We start from the raw sequence: 20,703 nt of genomic DNA on the forward strand, positions 1-20,703 counted from the left end.
ATAAGACAAAAATATTCCAAGTTCCGGTAAGGAGCTGCAATGTTTCATTAACATAAATACAGTGAAACTATTAATGTTTCCAAGACTATTTTATAACCATTTAAATCGATGAAGTACTCATGGACACTAGCCACTACCTGTCATTGGTCATGCTATCTACTCTGGAAAGATTCAATGTTTAGTGCACACTACTCATTAAATTGCTTTTCTTCTAGAGGCGAGTCACACACAGTACCCTGAACAACTGATGGTGAAACATATGTACACGTTTATATGTTTTCTAAAATGCCTGCAAAGGATTCTAGGGCACAGAACTAGGAGAAAGGTAAAACGCTGGAGGTTTTTATCATACACTGAAAAACATGACACTGACATTAAGCTCAACTGAAATGTTGCTGGCTTTATAATAAACGTAGACTGTATCAGAGGAAATCCCCAGGCACTGAGTGAAATAAATCAATGTATGGAGGGAGGGGCAGCTCAGTTACTCAGCACACACCCAACAGAGCAAACCTTTGTTTAAGCAACCACTTTATCACCATATGCTTACTGAAAACAAAGGCTGGGACAGCCACATCAAAATAGCATAGCCAGTGTCTGGTGGAGCCGTGACCCCACAGCCTGTGCCACTGAAGACGGAGGAAGTGCAGTTACGAACAGAAGCCTGTTACAAAACCAAGACTTAGAAGGAAGAATACGAGTGATTAAACACAGTAAACAGCAGAAGCAAAGGGTAGTTACTAACCAACTCAGCAAAGTAAGAACTACCATGCACTAAATAGAATTACCAGCACCTTAAAGCATCCCCTGCTGCTGCAGCCTTCGCTATCTATGTGGGGAGGAGGGTGGAGCCCTTGCACTTCTCTTCTAAAAAGGAATTGGTTTTGACCGTCAGTAAAACAACTACAGACATGGGTATCTATATTTTAGGGCAATGACTTTTTACACAGTGTCTCCAAACCGCTCAAAACCAAGCAAACAAACAGAAATCCACCCTCGACAGGTGAAATCTGGACAGAGAATCAAGTTAAGGAGACGTTTGCAACGATGCCTGGGAGATAAGCCTGCAGCTGGTGCACAGGGTTTCACAACCCCGGGCCTCTCAACAGTGGCTGCAGGCTCAGGCAGGGTCTGCTTCTCCAGCAGGGTCTTGCCCTCCAGCGGTGCACCCCCCAACACCTTTGAAAGGCAAAGGGCAAGGAGGGGATAGGGTAGAGACAAGCCACCTGCAGCACCTGCACGACAGTGCAAAGCCATCTGTCTCCTCGCCACCTCCTTGCTGCTATTCTTCTCCTTAAACACAGGTTCCTGTCCACACAAATGGGAGCATATCTCTAAAACATTAATGACCCTATCCAACCGTGCCAACGGTCCAGTGATTTTTCATCACACTTGGATAAAGTATCGATTCCACAGAGGAGCTCTAGAATCTTGCCCACAGTGGCTTCTGTGTGCCCTCCACAGCCTCCCACTACCTGAGCTGCTGCAGCCACGCGGCCTCTTTCAAATCCTGAAGGCCAAGCCTGGTCGGCTCCACTCTGGGGGAGATCTCTGTTCTGCTCACCCCCTCACTTTTCAGCTCTCAGTTTTTCTTCTGTAGCTGTGACATGGACTGATCCAGTCCCCTCTCCAATCATGGTCCCCTGCACAGCCTCTCTTTTTGCACAAGTGTGTTTTGATTGTGTATGTGTTCACTTTAGCTCACAACTGTCCAGTCCTTCACCCCATCCTACCACCTCCTACAGCAACAGCCACTTTCCAGATACTAGCCAAGTGGGACTACTGACAAAAACGCAGCTTTCTCTTCCTAGATCCGCTGTCTTCAACAACAGGTAAGGTACAGTTTAGTCTCATGTATTACACCCCAGTCTTCGGCTGGAGAAATTATTTCTCACCTGCTGATTTTCTGAGAAGGCTGATCATTCTGTGTAAAGACCCATCTGCCTCAAAATGGTGAGTGTGCGTGCCCATATCTGTGTGCTCTGAAGCTGTTTTAACAGAATAAGAACACTTGAGTCTCTGCTTGTGTCTCTGCTTTCATTGTTCCTCTTCTGTTTACTCTGCACTGCAGGATGGCCTCTCACCACTTGGCTCTAGTGAAGGAAAAGAAAGCTTTGGACAGTGAGATTCCAGCTCTGGAACTCTTGGCTGCCTGTTTGACCTGCGATTTGTTCTCCCAGAAATGGTGTCAAGATTAATTATTTCCCCACCTTGCCAGAGCTCTGGTCTTATGATCAGCAGCAGGCCGGTCCTTCCATGACTGTGCAGGGTTAAGGATGTGGCCATAGATCAGCAAGTTGCTAACCAGCCTGTGAGATGGCCCACTTGACCTTGGCCTCCTTAGCTTTGGCGCTGAACAAACCAACAGGGCTTTGTCAGCCCATCTAGATTGTAACAAACCAAGACGATCCTGAGGTGGAACAACCCACAGTTCCAGGGATTTGGTGTTATTTGTTTGTTTTTATTTACATCTTATAGTTAATGAATTAATTAACCATATAAAAGCAAGGCTATAGACTGCCTTCTTTATTTTTGCAAACTGGGTCAGTTATTGATGATTCTGGGTTTCTGAAGTCTGCATTCTGTTCGTTTTGACACTTTGACAATGACTATCTGAGAAAGTATCTAAAATTGAGGACAGATTAAAAACATTGCATTGTTGCTATGTTTTTGCTAAATCATTACACTCACTCCTGCCTCTCATTTATAGGTTATTGGAAAGTTGCTACTGCTAAATGCCCATATTCCCTGACCATAACCAACCATTCTTGTAATTAAACATACAGTACTACACTTGTAAATCTTTTAACAGTCAGATCAAAATCTCTCTGAAAATCTTCATTTAGATGACACTAACCCAAGCAAAGTTGAGGAAACATCATTATCCTTTCGGTGTTTTCCTCCCAAGTGCTCCCTGTTACAGACTTCCCACTGACTAAGAGTGCCTCACTAAGTAACATTAGAACTCGGGACAACACAAAAGGAAACGTTAGAATATCCGTTTTGTTTAATTCATACTACACTTGAAACAAAAGTTTAGCTGGAAAAAGTACATTTGGATTTTTCAAAATTAGTAAATATTCTTCCTGTGACACAAATAAGTAACTTTGAAAGTTGACAGGCAGACAGACATTCATAGTATACACACACACACACACAATTCTAACATAAATATATCAACACTATTACTTTCTTAAATTTTAGGACCCTATCATTAGGCATTTTTCAGAAACAATCTTGAGAAGAAAAACTAACAGCACATAGGGAGAAGAAGCACTTAAAGGCATCGGAAGTGAAGCTGGACTAAATGAGGACACTTGGGATCGTCCCTATCTATCACTTCCCATCCAGGGCATCTTTGGCTAAGGAATAAAACTGGCCTTTCTTGCCAAGGTCACATATTTAAGCAAAAAGCGCTGAACAATACAGCTACATCAAAGTCACTTCTAAATTTTCCAGATAGCTGTCCTTAGATAGAAAAGAACTAATTAAATTCCAAGCGCTAGGAAAAATAGTTTATAATCAACTGTCTTGTTTCCCTGCTGTTTCTATTGTTCAGAAACTAGGAGAAGGGGCTATGGCAACTGTACTTGCCACATACAACCCAGAGCTATACAGCCTCCCGGACGCTGAGAATGGCCAATGATCACGTGAGGAAACACAGCAAGAGTGAACACCACAAAAGGGAAGTGATTTGCCAGGTAGCCTATAATTAGCTTTCAAGTTTTACAGTACAGAATAGTATTGAGGCAAATAGATTAGGAAGACTTTAAAAGGGATTAGTCATTCACGTGAATGACTAATCCCTGAATTACGTTACCTGAGCCAGGAGAAAAAGCCCACAACACACAAGTATATAACCCTTCTACCATAGATAACTCTATTATATACCGTCCTCCCTCCATTACAGGTCCCCTCTATTATAGATCCCTCCAGTACAGGTCCCCTCTATTATAGATCCCTCCAGTACAGGTCCCCTCTATTATAGATCCCCTCCAGTACAGGTCCCCTCTATTATAGATCCCTCTAGTACAGGTCCCCTCTATTATAGATCCCACCAGTACAGATCCTCTCTATTATAGATCCCCTCCAGTACAGGTCCCCTCTATTACAGATCCCTCCCAGTACAGGTCCCCTCTATTACAGATCCCTCCAGTACAGGTGCCCTCTATTATTGATCCCCTCTTACTCAAGCACAGAGAAGGAACTTCTGAGTACAACAGACTTGCTTTTGGAAATGTTGTTACCTGTTCAAGAAGACACTTAGCAAACAAAAAAATCATTCATATAAACTAGACTACCATAAACAACAAACCCCAACAGGTTTGGGCTAATGAGGATTAACTAGGAGGAGTAATTCTAAAGTATCCTTAATTTGTAATGTCATCCACATAGAATGTACCTACATGATAAAAAAATCTGTTAAACCAGAAAGCTTAAATTTTTCAAGGGAGATTTTTAACTACCACTGTGACTAAAATTCTGATAGCATGGAAAGGAAGCTATACTAGAGAGAATGCTTTTAAGTAATACTAATCAGAATAATTAAAATTTGACCCCAAAATATTTCAGTTACAATAATATCTGAAATAATTCTGAGAAGGAACAGCTTTCATATGAACCCTTATAAAATTACTCAAACACAATGCACAAGAATAAAACATTACGCAGGGCAGTGGTGGCACACGCCTCTAATCCCAGCACTGGGGAGGCAGAGGCAGGTGGATCTTTGTGAATTTGAGGACAGACTGGTCTACAGAGAGAGTCCTAGGAAAGCCAGGGCTACACAGAGAAACCCTGTCTCAAAAAACCAAAAACGAATAGGGATGAACGCCCCTTCCCATTGAGTCTGGGTGGGCTTGTGTTTGCTCTGCCCAGATGCTGCTGCTGACAGACTTGCAAATGAGGGTGGAAAGATTAGGTAACATCCACCTGGCTTGTGCTTGCTCTAGGGAAAGCAGGCTCTAAAGTGGGAGCCCAAGACATGCAGGCACTTTGGTAGACAGCCACAGCTGAGCTCCCTGGCAACAGCTGCAAGCTAAGTGAGTGTGACATCTGACTAGAACCACATGAGAAACTCCAGGCGTGAACTGGCCGTCAGAGCAGTTCCCAAATTCCTAACCCACAGTGTCATGGTCAAAATAAAACGGTCATCTTAAGCCCCTGGGTTCTGGAAGAATTCGCTAAGCAGGAGGCATGGGAACTAGAGCGAGGGCTAGTCATGGTATTTACATTCAAATTTAAATATATTACAGAACCAGTATACCAAAAGTTCAGATTCACATCATTGACTTTTCAACCAATCTAAACATACCTCATTTTCCTATCATTCCCTTTGGTTTTAATAAATATTAACTGAACACTTACTCTATCTTGGGCGCCAACTGAAGGTGATAGTTATGAAAGTAATGAAGAGATATGGGTGGTATCATAATAAGACAGAATCAAACGCCAATCATCCTACAAGCTAGTAAATACAAAAGGTCCAAGTACATGCTGACGCAGTAAAAAGGACTGCGAGCACAACAACAAGCAAGAGTCACATGCAGACTTGGCAGACCAGACGGCTGAGGGGACTTGACCACAGAAAGGACATTAAGCCTTGACAGAAGAAGGCTTGGTCAGAGAGGGCTGAAAACCTTATGGCACGACACATCCTCCTGGCAGTGCTGGGAACTGGGAGCTCTATGTGAAGTGAGGGGAAGGAAAGTTCTGCAGGTTTTCACACAAGAGAACGAAATACTGAAATTTCAAAGGATTGATGTGGCTCTTAGCTTTGCATCACTGTGACAAAATTCCAAGATTATCAATTTACAACAAACAAAACACAGAGGGATGGTGGCACACGCCTGTAACTGCAGCACTTGGAAGGCAGAGGTAGGCAGGTATCTGTGAATTCGAGGCCAGACCACTCTACAAGTGAGTTTCAGGACGGCGAGGGCTGAAACTGTCTCAAAAAATAAAAAAACAAAACAAAAAGAAAAGAAAAAAGGAAAAGAAAAAAAGAAAACTTTGGGGGAGCCTAGTCTGTTTAGATGTGCACCTTCCTGGACCTGGATGGAGGGGGGAGGACCTTGGACTTCCAGCAGGGCAGGGAACCCTGACTGCCCCTTGGACTGGAGAGGGAGGGGAGGGGGAGTGGGGGGAAGGGGGAGGGAAATGGGAGGTGGGGAGGAGGCGGAAATTTTTAATAGTAATAATAATAAAATTTAAAAGAAAAAAGAAAGAAAAAAGGAAGGAAGGAAGGAAGGAAGGAAGGAAGGAAGGAAGGAAGGAAGGAAGGAGAAGCAAAACACTTGGCTCAGTTGCAAGGCTGTACTTCCTGGTCACCTGGTACTGTTCCATTGGGCCTGTAACAGCACAGTACCTCTTGGTGCAAATGAGTAACTGCTACCAAGCTCATGGCTCCAGAAAGTAGAAGACAGAGGGCCAGGATCCCAATATCACCTCCAAACCATGTCCATAAGTCCTGAGTTTTTACACTAGCTCCTATCATCTAAGAATTTTACCACTTCACAATAGTGTCACAAGCAGAAGAAGAAGGGCTCGACGTCTGGCTCCTTAGGAAGACATTCAGTATTCAAATTACCTAGTACAGTATTTTATATATTGACAACACCATCCTAAATGTATTAAATATAAATAGAATAAGCAAGCCCACTTTATATGCAATATTTCCATGCCTATAACACAAAAGAAAATTATTTTGTATATTAGTGTATGTGTGTGTATCCCATGTGTGCATGTTTGTGTGGGGGTAAGCGGGTGGGAGGAAGGTCTTAGCTCCACTTACCCAATGCTGGTTTTACTTCATATTGTCATACCTAGCTTTCTACCTGGTTACTGGGGATCCTAACTCAGGCCCTCATGCTTGTGCAGCAAGCACTTTATAGATACCCCAGAAATCCCTAGACAAAACAGCACTGAGTTCTTACTACGAGGAAAGCAGCTTTCCAGAGGGGAAATATTCGTATCGCACAGAATCAAATTCTCACGGATGAAGAAAGAAAAGAAACGTAGTTACAGTTTAAGAAAGGAGCTTCCTAAAAGCTGTTTTATCTGCATACTGCTTTATAGTTTAACAGAAACACAGAGAAGAGGCAATTTAGATACAATAGAGTAAGTAGAATCCTACAGGATTCCTACATTGTTTTATACCCGCAAATAAAAAAAGTAGAATATAAAAAGAATGCTTAATCCATATGTAGGGGGTGAGGAACAAACCGCATAGAATATCTAACTGAGACTATTAAAAATGAGGGTGTATGAAAGCAGCAGAGATGTGGACCAGCAAGGGAAGAACAAGGGTTCTCCTGAGACAGAAGTTCATGTTACCAAAAGGAAAACCATGTCATAGGTCTTTAAAGATCAAAGTTTGCCGGGTGGTGGTGGGAGGCAGAGGCAGGTGGATCTCTGTGAGTTTGAGGCCAGGCTTGTCTACAGAATGAATTCCAGGAAAGCTAGGACTATCTTTTTTAAAAAAGGATTTAACACAGCTATAGTCTTGGGGCTACTTGACAACAAAGCTTGTAAAACACAGGAGTCCGAGTCAGCTCGCTCAGGGACGTGTATACACAGTTCACATTCTACTCTACAAGCAAGAGGCCACCACTGCACAACTAAAAACAAGAGAGCCAAAAATGGTCAAGCATAATAAAAATCCTCTGGCTTCAGTGTTGGAAAAAGAGATTGGAGACAAGATTGAAGCACAGGAATCAAGTCACCAGAGTCCAGGAGGAATGCGCTCAAGAGATGGGTCCACAGTTAAGGCTGTTTCCTGCTTTTCCAGAGGAACCAAGTCAGATTTCCAGGACCCAGGTAGTCTCACAATGACCTGTCATGCCAGTTCCAGGGAATCCAGGGCCCTTTCCTGTCCCCACAGTCAGCTGCATATATGTGACATACATTCACACACACACACACACACACACACACACACACACACACACAAGTAAAATGTTATGATCCAGGAGGGAAAAGGTGGAGGCAGGAGCAAAGGAAATGGCAGCAGAAATGAAGAAAGGTATAGCAGAAAGAAACAAAAAAGCCTTAGGATGCGGGACCAAAGGACCTACACGTGGAGGTAAAAGAACTCAGGTATGGACTGAGTGTTTGAATTGGGAGAGACTGATGGAACCGGGGATCCCTACAGCAGAAAATAAGCTCTGGGAAGGTTCTTTTCAGCAGAAAATCCATTTTGATTGGAAGCAGGAATCCATTTTGAAAATTTAAGATGAACTGTCTACAGGTAGGCCTGGGTAGGGCGTCCTGCTAGAACTGGCCAAGAAAGCCTTATAGTCAAAAGATAGGAAGAGCCATGGGCTCAGATGAGTATTCCGAGATAAAAACATATGGAGGCCACCTGAACCCCAGGAGTAAATGAAAACAAGTAAATGTTAGCAAACACTAGAGTTGGGGGGCTGTCAAGAAAGTCAAGAGGGAAGCAGGACCACATGCCCCTAAAACTGAGCAGCAAATCAAAGCACTGCTTCTCTGGCGTGTTTCTTGGTTACATTAGAGTGGGCGCCTTCCCTGCTAAATCCCACCAGAAGTTCCCACTTCTGTAAACTGTGTGACTACGCTTCTTTTCCCTCCTCAGCCAGGAGAATTTGATTCTGTGTGATATAAACATTCCCCCTCTGGAACGCTGCCTTCCTAATATATGCGGCTTCTTACTTAATTCCACTCAGCTCCCAAGATGCGTTCTCGGTCATACCTGACAATTCCTCGCTCCTTACACCACGCAGCCCACTTGGAGGAAATGCAAATTAGTTAGTCTTATGCCCCATCCACCCAGCGTCCCTGGGACCTCAGTCGTCAGCACCTTTTTGATAAGATAACAAATGTAAAGACAATAAAAGGGCTGCAGCCTCCAGAGCCAGACCAATCAAAATTTAAATCCCACTTCCAACATTTCATAGCTCAGTGACTTACTCTAACCCCCAGTGTTCTCAACCTGTGGGTTGTGACCCCTTTGGGGGGTTCAAATGACCCTTTCACAGGGAACACCTATCAGATATCTTGCATACCAAATATTTACATTACTATTCACAACAGTAGCAAAATTACGTTATGAAACAGCAACAAAAATAATGTTATGGCTGGGGTCACCACAACCTGAGGAGCTGTAGTAAAGGGTTGCAACATTAGGAAGGTTGAGAACCACTATTTACTATCTACAGATTGAAATAAAGTGTTCACTTGTACCTACTGTAATCTGAAGGCCAAGAGAACGGCTGCCAATGAAAACAGATCCTCCCTGCTGGGAAAGGGAACGGTCATTTTCAGTCATCATCCTTCTGAGACTCAAGCCCATGAGATGGAAGACTATTCCTTCCCATTTATTTTATATTTGTGTGTGCATGTGTGTGCGCACACGTGCTTGGGACGGTGTTATACACACATGGACTTGCTTGTATATGTGAATGTGTGGAAACTAGAAAACTGTATCAAGTCCCTTCCACCTTATTTTGCTTTTTACAGGATCTCTCAATAAACCAGGGATGACCTGCCTATCTGCCTCCCCAGCCGTGTGTGTGCACAGAGCCCAGCTTTTCTTTTTTTCTTTTTTCTTTTTTCTTTTTTTTTTTTGGTTTTTCGAGACAGGGTTTCTCTGTGGCTTTGGAGCCTGTCCTGGAACTAGCTCTTGTAGACCAGGCTGGTCTCGAACTCACAGAGATCCGCCTGCCTCTGCCTCCCGAGTGCTGGGATTAAAGGCGTGCGCCACCACCGCCCGGCGAGCCCAGCTTTTCTGTAGGTGCCTGGGCTTCAAACTCAGGTATTCATGCAGTCCTGGTCCACCTCCCTGACCCTCCTTCCCTTTTAAAGGTGTGGTTAACTTCAGGGAGGCATCACGTCTCTGTTCTCTTCTTGGCGGGTTGACTTCGCCCTCCCAAGCTCTTTGCTGGTTCTTTCATAGGACCCACGCTGCATATGCATGCACATTGCTATGACCAGAGTCAGCCCCCAGCCTTCCTTCTCTATCTGTTCTCCCCAAGTGACCTCATCCAGGCTTCATACACTAACACTCCGATTCATATCTTCTACTCAGATCTCACTTCTGACGTCAGACACTAACCACCTGTAAAAAGTCCTTCCTAGATATCTCAACAGCATTTTACACTTAGTCTTCCGAACTCCTCATTCTCTCCAACCCCAGTCCTCCTCCTGTGTTGTTCATTTTACTGAATGGAAACCCCAGTTTTCTAACTGTCTGGACTCGAATCTTGAATCATCCTTAATTCTCTCTCACACCATATCCAATCAGTAAATCCTATAAATTCTGCCATCTACATCATTGCAATATATTCAAAATTCAAACAGTTTAAACCATACAACTCTTTCGCTTTAGTCTAAACTATACATTTTCTGCTTGGAATAATGCCTTTGTCTTCACATTGATCTTTTTACTTCTCCTCAATCTTCACAACACTTTCTGCATGGACACTGTAACTCCCTTCAGAAGGACAGTCGTAGCTGGCTACTCTCTGAGCAGCACCCTTGTAGTTTCCCATCGTACTTAGAGGAACGGGAAACTCCCTAGAACCTTAAATTCCTGTCTTCTGTCCTCTTCCAACACCCACTGTACCTGCCACGTACCAACCACGGAGGTCTCCTGGCCATCCCCGTACACCCCAGCAGTCACTGCCACTGGAACTCAATTGCCAGCTTATTAGATTTGTATATGGTCTGTTCCATTGCTGGCCTGTGAAGGTCTTAACTGAGAAGGTACTTTGGAAGAGAAACCATCTCTAACAAAACCCCTCAAATGACGAACCTAGTAACAATCTCCTTTTCTTCATTTTCCAGCGTTCCTTTGCCTTTTTTTTCTACAGCTCTCATTTCCTCTAATATATTAAATAATAGATGTATATCTTCTTCATAACCTAGCATATAAACTTCACAAAGCCGGGGACTCCGTTGTCTTCTTTCCTTGTTGAGGACAAACAATAGTACCTATAACACAGAGGGTACTAACACACCAATCAACTAAATCAAATGATAAACTATGAATGAGAATGATTAGAATATAGACTCTGAATCGATGGCTGTCTAAGCATTTGTGAGTACGGACAGAGTTCAAGCGCAATTATCCCACAAAGGACAGAGTAAATAGGATGGTGACAGCTACCGAGAACGGTAAAGACACTACATTCCTAGGGACAGTGAATCAACTAACAGTCTATGAAAGAACCTAATGTAAGACATTTTATTTTAGTTTGGTATGTAAAATACTTCTAACAACATGAATGTGAACAAGATAAACACTTTCTTCGGCTCTAGGGTTTGTGAGTGAGGCTCGACCATGTGATAAGCGTATTCCACACAGCATTCCATCAGCAGCAGGGAAAGAAAAAAACACTCTTTCTTTAAACTCAGCCAAACTGTCATGAATGAACCAAAACAAAATTAGCAAAAATCATGTTTTCCCTAAAGTTAGTGCAGTAAATATTTTAAAGAGGAAGGTGCTTACAGATATTCTATTTCCAACAGCTGCAATGCATTCTAAAACATACATGTGCATGTGTGTATACATATATAAATATGCATATACACATTAACAAGTATGTACAAATTTATTATTTTTAATTAAACATAGTGAGAGAAAAAATAGCACATTTAATAAAAGCTTAGCTGGTTTTTGGCATGGTCTTAGAAGAAGCTCCCAGAGGATAAGAAAAAGGAAAAAGGTTAGTATCTAACTGCTTTACAAAGAGCTTTTATCAATAAAACTGAAAACAAAAAATATTTCCAGCAAGGCTGTTAAATGGTTTCTTGAGAGCACTTACTATGCCTATAGAGCATCTCCTGGTACAGGTCTAATGCAAAAACAGAACAATAGTTAGCAAACAGGGTAATTATAAGAAACTACTGCCAGCTGCCTGTCTCCACTGCCCATGGCAAACTCTTAATAAAACACCGAGAACTCAAAATTTATCGCAATCCTTTTGGTCAATCACCTCTAGACTAAGGAGTGTTCAGGTCTAAACATTGAGCTCCATCCACTCTAGAAGGAAAATAAAATCACATCTAAAGGTGTCAGTGGATATGGAGGGTCAGTAGTACTGGCAGTGGTACTCCAGATCTCTTACCCGATGAGCTCGGTGTAGGACACTACAGAGCCTCTCTTCCAGCCAGCTGGAAGGCCAGGGAAAGCCCCGCCACAGGAAGACCAGGGTCTGCCGGCCCCAGATCTCAATATGGGAAATTGCCATGCAAAAATTAAGGGCCTTCAAAAAGTCAAAGAAAAATGGACAAAATTGCTAAAGAGAAATGGTGTGGAGAGAGGAGAGGAAAACAGGACACAAGTCAGGAAGGTGTGCAAAAACAAACGTTAGCACTAATATCTCCCTAAATATGCACTGAGAGTATACACACACGCACGCACAAACGCATCCACAGTCCGGAACTCTCGCCTTTGAAGTCTGCAGAGCTCACACTTGCATCATTCCTCACACTGTCAAGATGACCAGAGCACTTTTGATCTGGGATCATCTGTAAATCTACCCACATGAAGACAATGATGGTCAAACTCCACATTCGATAACCTAAGAATATTAAGACTTAAAGGAAAAGAACTAAGTTCTACGCCTTTACCCATGAAGACTAGGTGGCTTAGATTTCCTTCTGGCCGCTAGGTCACTGGCCCTAGGGTGACTACAGCAGCAGTCACTTTAGGGCAGTACCCTGCAGCAGTTGTTCTCTCACATGTGCAGAAGAAATGTGTTTCTTGCTGCTATTAATACCCATGGGACAGGTGTGCACACTCCAAGTCATGTGCGTCTGCCAATCTCCTGCACTTTTGAGCAGTGTGCTAAAGGCCACAACAGCTGCTGCCTTCAGCTATTCTGTTAGTAGGCTCAGTTCTCCCTTTGTGTTATCCAAAGCACTAACTAAATGTTACTATTTCATATTACAAGACATTTTTCTATTTGTGGATGGTTTCTGCAGGCTCATCTTTCTTCCAAGCAGAGTGCGGCAAAGGCCAAACAAGCTGAGACGACACTCAGGAGAACCTGGGAATAGGGGAGATATTGCAGGCATCCTGGGACCTATGTGCCAGCCATATTTGTCACTGGGAATCGCACTTCTGAAACTGTATGTACAAAGCACGCATGTATGCAATGTAAGCCAGGTAACGTCCACTCTCGTTTCTCAGCGTACCATAACCTCAGTGCCCTGTGCAGTGACTGGTGTTGGGATTTACAGGTCTCCTCTTCACCATGGTAACCAGAAAGTGTGTGGTAACTACTGCACCATAAAGTCACCCCACCAAGAAAACTTCCTACCCAATCACGACACAGAGATACTGTAGTTATCTAACTGCTGAGGCCTGTACTGAAACGCTGCTGATACAGACTCATCCCCCTTGGCCACATCTTTGATCCCTGAAAGACTCTTCGCTACTCCAAGTCTAAAAGCGTGTCCATCTCCCAAATTACTGTCTTCTGTGAAAGAATGCAGCCACTCCTTTCAGAAGAGTTCACTCAACCAGGCATGAGTCCAGCTCACAATTAATATGCATTTTTAATGCTTGTATAAAATGTTTAATACTGATTGCCTTACATTCTTAAATGATGTTAAATAATGCACCAAGCAGATGGCACAAACTCAAATGTGAAAACGTTACTAACAGATCTTTAAACACATGTTATTCCCCCACCCCCCATCAAAAGGTTCTAAGCAGCCTGTAAGTCAAGGCTGGCCATGTTTGCTTAGGTCGAATCTTATCGTGCTGGGCGGTGGTGGCACATGCCTTTGATCCCAGCACTTGGGAGGCAGAGGCACGTGGATCTCTGTGAGTCCAGAATATTCTACAGAGCATATTCCAGGGCAGCCATACACTATACAAAAAAACCCTGTCTCAAAAAAATAATAGAATAAAATAAAATAAAAAGAAATCTTATCAGATGAGAAAGAGAAAGCATGCAACATCTCCTCTGCCTAATTTTCCTGTTGCTGTTTTGTTTTTGGTATTGGGGATCAAACCTAAAGCCACACAGAAGCTAAGTAAGCACTCCACCAGTGAATTACAATTCCAGCCCCTCCCCCCCCCCACACACACATACAAATACACACCATTTTAAAAATCTGGAGACAGGGTCTAAGTTGCCCATGCTGGCTTTGAACTCACGAAGTTGTCCTGGCAAGCCTTGATCTTGTGCTGTTTGCTTCAATCTTCCCAAACAGCTGGGATTACAGATCTGTACTATCAGACTCGGCTGCAATGCCATTTTGCCCCAACAACCACACAGACTTGGTGTCACTCAGGCACTGGTGGATTCACCACAGATCACTGTCTATGGTTGAATGTTACCAATGGGAAGTCTCAGGCACAGAAGACTGTGAAATGAAGACCCCTGAATATAAAGATAGTTACATCTTAAAATTCAGAATCACCTTAGCAATATTACAACCACAATCCTGCATTTTACTCAATGGAAAAGGACTTAAGTTTGCATAAGCTGAAAGTTTGCTTAAACTCTTTTCGATCTAAAAGCCAACATAGCCAATTTTATTTATCTGCTTTAAGTCTTTCTCTTAAATGTAAAAAATGCTCAGAGTAAGCAGGGCAGTCCTGGCACACGCCTTAAATCCCAGTGCTCTGGAGGAAGAGGCTGGAGGATCTCTTGAGTTCAAGGCCAGCCTTATCTACAAAGGGAGTTCCAGGACAGCCAGAGAAGTCACATAGAGAAACCCTGTCTTTAACGACGCCCCACCCCCCAAAAATGCTCTGAGTGAAATTAAATACCCAGGCTTTCTAGGGTGACCTCAGGTTCTTTACAAATTCAGTAACTACTGAGCAAATATCAGTTATATGCTAAATAGGCAGACATTAACAAAGTCATATGGAAACTCCTGTCTTTACAGAAGTTCACTACTTAGATACAAGAAAGTGTATTAATGCTATTGTAGAAAAACTAAAACCCAGGAAGAGACACAGGGAGTGTGGGATACGGCTCAACTTTTAAAAGGTAGTCACAGAGACTAGGGAGATGGCTCAGTAGGAAACACCTTGCTGCACAAGTCTGAGGACCTGAGTTCGAATGCCTAGCATCCACATAAACAAGTGAGGCTTGGATATGCATGCCTGTAACCCCAACACTGGAGAGCAGAGACACGTGGACTCCAGGAGCTCAGCCAGCCAGCCTATGGGAAACAGCAAGCTTCAGGTTCAGTAAAAGACAGTCTTCAAAGGAAGACAATGATGGAGCAGGACACCCAACGTCCTTCTCTGGCCTCTGTGCAAGCGCACATACATGCAAAACCATGCATAAACGTGTGCACATGAACACATACAAAGACACTCAGTAAAGACCACAAAGGATGGTGTGTGAACATGGACCCAAAGGAGCAGGTGGTAGAGAGCTAGTAAAGGAACCGGGAGGGGAACCTGCTAGACGCAGGTTCAAGTACACAGGCCTGAGATGGAAGCATGCCCCACAGTCTAGACTTAATTTGTGCTGTGCTTATTTGAAATAATACCGATGTCTTGCTGTAGAAAGTCCTGCCAGGTGCTTTGGGGGGGGTGTGAGGGACACTGATGTCACAAAGACGGCAGACCCAGTTCAGATACTGCTGTCACTTCAGAGCTTTGGCTGGTACGTGCTGAAAGAACTACTCCCTTCTCCCCTCTTCTCATTGCCACTCAAAACACCAACTTCCTAAAACTAACTTCTGCTGACAGAAAGAAAAGAAAACTGCCTTGGGGGAAGGACCCAGGGTAAGAAAATCAACCTGCTAGGCAGCATAACACACCAGGAGAACCAACCCTTGAACTTCACAACCAGCTGATGGTTAGAGCTGGGCACAGTAGGACCACAAAGTTAATCTCAGAACTAAGGAAGTGGAGGCCACGGGCTCAAAGTTCAAGGCCAACCTGGAATACTTAGCCAGTTCAAAACCAGACTGAGCTACACAGAAAGATCCTGTCTATAAATAAATAAAAAGAAATAATGAATGAATGAATAAATGTGACTTGGTATTATTGTTTACATCTCATTAGATGCCACTGTGTACTATTTTTTGGAGACATTTGCTCTCACCATGAGTTCTCTGGAGCTAGGCCCATATTTTGGGAATGTCCAAGTCCCACCCGGAGGCTCTGCACAGGGATGGCAGCACTATCGCTACAAGGGTGATGTCATAGAAACGACCACAAACAAGCAACCTCATTCCTTCGGCTCTAAATCTCCACTGGCGGAAAAAAAAATCCTAAAAACAGACACCACAATCTCTCCTGGGGCATTTGAATAATCTCAGCCGTTTCGGCCGAACTCCTGTTTGTGTAACATTCCAGTCTGTCTAAGTCGTCCTTTGCATTTTCAGTGGGGCACAGTACACGCTCTCAGAGTGACCACAAAATACACAGGAACCACACTGTTTAGAGCCCTGCTCAATTGACTTCAGCCAGTACGTGCAACACTATCATCAGAAAACTACCCGATCCAGGCTACAAATCGACATCCAGTCTGACAAGACAAGCAGGCAGGAGGGGAACGATTTCAGGGCAGGAAAGATTTAGAGACAAATTTTAAAAATATTTGCGCAGGGGCCTGGAGGATGAGAGAAAGCGTCACACCAGCGTTGGCACCTGAACTGACTGTCAGGGTTTTGAATGATGAAGAGGCCTAGTACAATCAGACATGGGATCAAAGGGCATTAAGGATTGTGCAAAACACTGGCAGAAACGCCGCCGCAGACTGAAAACCATGAAGGAGGGCTGCTATGTTTCTCAAGCTTTCCAAGAAAAAAAAAAAAAAAAACCAACAAGCTCTCCGGAGGGGGGTGGAGGGACAGTTCCCCGGCTGTCTGTCGCTGAAATTCTCTTCTTGCCCTCTCTTTGCTTTGTTTGGCTCTTTCTGTTTTGTTTCTCTCTTGAGGAAATAAAAGTACTGTGGTGGGGGCTAAAATTTCAGTAGAGAAACGTACTTTAACTTTACTGTGGAAACTGACAAGTGGGCAAGAGCTGATGTTTTCAATTTACCTTTCGACAGGCAAAGGGAACACGGTTAAAATGCAGGTACCACGCAGCCCTGCCGTACTAATTCCAACCCTTCTCTTCACCAGCTCCACAAATATTTATTTTATCCTCACTGTCTGTTAGTTTCTGGGATGCCAGGCCAGTGAGGCAGTCTTTCTGCTCTCCTCGCAGCAAGCTCTTGCATGCAGTCTACAGAGGAAATAATCAGAGGGCAATGAGCCTCATTCCTCCCGCAGCTGCCAACCCAAACCTGAAGCTCAGGACAGAATTAACCAGCCAGTAAACCAGTGTGGGTAAAAACACACTTAATAACAAGCTAAGCGGTAGTAATTGCTAGAGGCCCTGGGTAAGCGGGTCCCGGTCACCTCTTCCCTTGGAGGGAGCTTAGAGAACCTCTTCACCAGACCTTTGGCATGGGGAATGGGCTCAAAGTGGGCAGAGAGCAATGGGCGTTACCTGGGCGCTCAGGTAGATTTTGAGGCACTCCTCGCACACCGCCTTCTTGCAGCAGGGCAGGGGCTTGATGGGCTTGTCTTCCAGGCACACCCGGCACATCAGCACCATGAGGGGCGCATAGGGGTCCCCTACCCCGCCCAGGCCAGAGTAGGGTGGAGCTCCTAATAGGCCAGGCACGGAGAAGGGCTCCGGAGCCAGGTAGAACTCCAGCTCGATGCTGCCGCCGTCGGGGGAGAGGGGGTCAGCCGGGAGCGACAACGGAGAACTGGGGAAGGAGGGCGGCGGGCTGGCGGGAATCGGCCTCGGCGGTGCTCGAGGTGGGGACTCTGGCGGCGACAATGACTCGGCGGTGGGGGCCTCGGGCAGGTCGCTCTCCACGCAGTAGACGGAGCAGAAGACTTGCGGCTTGGCGGGGGGCGGGTGTCGCTGGGCAAGCACGTCCAGGAGCAGCTCGTCGTGGGGCTGCTGACCGGGGGTCGCCTCCCTTGGCCCCGCTCCCTCCGCCTCGCGCTCCAGCTGCAGTTCCAAACTCTGGGGGTCGAGGGGCCCGGTGAGTGGCAGTCCCGCGGGCTGCCCCGCCGTGGCCCGATTGCTCGCAGGCTCCCGGGCGCTCGCGTCCACACAGTCCGGGTCTCTTCCGCAGCCGCCGCTGCTCGCCTCCGAGGAGGAGGCGGAGGTGGCGGCGGCGCGCGGCCCGGGAGCCCCGGCGCGGTCCCCTCGCGGCCTGGGGGACTCGGGCTGGCCCGCTGAGCCCCCGGCAGGGACCCGCGCCTCCCAGGGCCCACCGCCGCCGCTCACCGTGCTCTGCTCCTCGCCCATCGCCGCCCGCGGCCCGCGCCGCCGCCGCCCATCCAGCCGCCGGGACCCCCAGCCAGCGCCGGGCAGCGCGGGCAGCGGCTCGCCTCCACTCGCGGCTGCGCTTCTGCTTCCGGGTCCCTCCTCCGGGGCCGGGACGCCCCAAGCTCCCTCCGGGGAGCCCGTGCTCCCTGGCCCCAGCGCGCGGGCAGCCGGCTCCTCCTCCTCCTCCTCCTCCTCGCCGTCGCCGTCGTCCTCTGGCGCGGCAGGGCACCGCCTCGGGGACGCCGAGGGCCTCAGGCTGCGAGGGCCCGGCCCGCATGCAGGTCGGGGCGGTGCCGCGGTCCCGCGAGCCCCGGGAGGGGCGGAGGAATCCCGGGGGGGGGGAGGTGACCGTCAGTCCCGCGCCATCCCTGTCCCCGCAGTGGGGCGCGCGGCCGGCGAGCCGAGAGGGTCGCGAGGCCTGTGGCGTCACCGAGAGGTGGCCGAGCCTTAGGCTGCGGTTGGTGACCCAGGGGGAGAGGCGGGAGCGAACTGGCGACCTCCCGCCCCTCGTGCTTCACCTAGGGCCCTGCTCCCTCCCCCTCACCCCACCCCTTTGGCGCACACCTCCCCACACGTACACACGCGCGCGGATACCCGCGCACACACTCGCACGCACAGCCGAGTGAGTGTGAGCCAAGCTGAGATGCGCTCGCACTCCGAGAGTTCACACTTGGACCCTGCCAAACCCCTTAAGCGCCCGCAGGCGCCCCTTAGGGCTCTGCTCTAAGTAGAAGTTCCTTCAAAACTGCTGGGAACTGGGCCCCCGGACCGAGAAAACCCTGGGATGTTGCACCCCAGAAGCAGTGGCAGGGATTCCTCACGCTATTGTGTATTCTGCCTAGTTCCCTGTTTTCTGCCTAGTGCTCCCGGATCTTTAAAAACTACAAATAATCCAAAAAGCACTTGTCGCCTACTCTTCAAAATAAATAATCCGAGATTTATCCCTTTTCCTCCCCTCAGTGTTCTCTCCGGAGATTGTTTTTGCGGGGTGGCGGGGAAGGGATGAGGGGGAGTTGTTTGTTTGTTCCTTAACCCTTTTAAGTGGGTAGCCTGACCTAATTAATCAACTGGATCATTGTTAGGAATCAGGGAGATTAACATAACCATATTCATACCCAAAACTGTTTCCAAGACAACAATTATATTTGAGCCAGAACTTAATTACGTGTTGCTCTATCTTTATTTCACAGGAAGTATTAGTCACCCAAACACTAGTGCGTTTTGATTTTTTAAAGCCAATGAAAACATTTTTGGGAAACCAACCCCTCTCTCTCCCCTTTTTAACTTGGGAGGAAATTCAATTTACACATTCTTGTCAAAGAAAGAAACTGTGAAGTGTGTAGATTTATTTTTTTTCATCTTGAAGTTGTTATTGAGTTGTTCTAAAATATTTTCCAAGGCAGACGCAAATGCTACAAGGTGACTAAGAATTCCGTACTGGCCAAGCAGTGGACCAAAGCCCATACACTTCTATCAGGTTCAGTCCACCGCAGGTATACCTGGGCAGGTTGAGCTGCTTCTCTTCAAGAATGCAGAATTCTTTTTGGTTTTTGGTTTTTGTTTTGTTTTGTTTTGTTTGTTTGTTTGTTTGTTTGTTAGGTTGGTTTTTCAAGACAGTAAAAATTTTGTCGTTGTGTAGCCCTTGATGTCCTGGGACTCACCCTTTATACCAGGCTGGCCTCGAACTCACAGAGATTCCCCTGCCTCTGTCTTCCAAGTGCTGGGATTCAAGACATGTGCCATCACCGACAGGCTGAAAATTCTTCTTTTGAAGATTAAGTGGTACTCAAGTGACCTGGGGAGAGGTAACTCAGTCAAAGCAAGGAGACCTAACGTCAGTTCTCAGTACCCACCCCCAAGTGAAAAAGCCAGCGGTGAAGCCCAGACAGGCCAATAGATGACTCCGGGAACCCTTGAAGATTGACCATCTTCATGCCACACATCTTCATTGACATCTTCATTCTTCTATCCTGCTGGCTGCTTCTGGCATTTCTGATACCCATGTCCTTCCTCCAGGTAAATCCATACTGGCTTGACTCCTGGGCCTGGAACTCCTTGAATTGGTCTGAGACCCAGAGGGGCCCCAACAGTATAAAAACAAGACGCCCTGCAATGTTGTAGGATATTTGTACACTGTATAAAGATGTGTTGCTGTGATCAGTATAATAAAGAGCTGAATGGCCAATAGCTAGGCCGGAAGAGGTTAGACGGGAGTTCCGGGGACAGAGAACTCTCTCTGGGAAGAAGAAAGGCAGAGTCACTAGCCAGACTTGGAGGAAGCAGAATGGATAGTACAGAGATGAAGTAATGCCACGTGGCAGAACATAGATTAATATAAATGGGTTAAGTTATAAGAGCTAGTGGGACAAGCTTAAGCTAATGGCCAAGATTTCATAATTAATAAGCCTCTGTTTCATTTGGGG

The 20,703-nt window shown here is 45.9% G+C and overlaps 1 protein-coding gene across 2 annotated transcripts in view; it reads right to left on the bottom strand.

Moving 5' to 3' along the window:
• Positions 1-18,752, bottom strand: part of Rnf217 (ring finger protein 217) — a 111,915-nt gene extending 93,163 nt beyond the window's left edge. The window contains exon 1 of one of the 2 annotated variants that reach the window (XR_005286456.2): positions 17,441-18,752. Coding sequence is in view for 1 of the 2 variants with exons in the window: in XM_038338416.2 (XP_038194344.1) it covers positions 17,441-18,259 (819 nt within the window). In the remaining variant the exon portion in view is untranslated. The remainder of the gene's footprint in view (positions 1-17,440) is intronic. The other variant, XM_038338416.2, reaches the window with a different exon arrangement.
• Positions 18,753-20,703: the final 1,951 nt, after the last annotated feature.

This window comes from Arvicola amphibius, chromosome 8, assembly GCF_903992535.2.
Source record: "Arvicola amphibius chromosome 8, mArvAmp1.2, whole genome shotgun sequence".
Lineage (NCBI taxonomy): Eukaryota > Metazoa > Chordata > Mammalia > Rodentia > Cricetidae > Arvicola > Arvicola amphibius.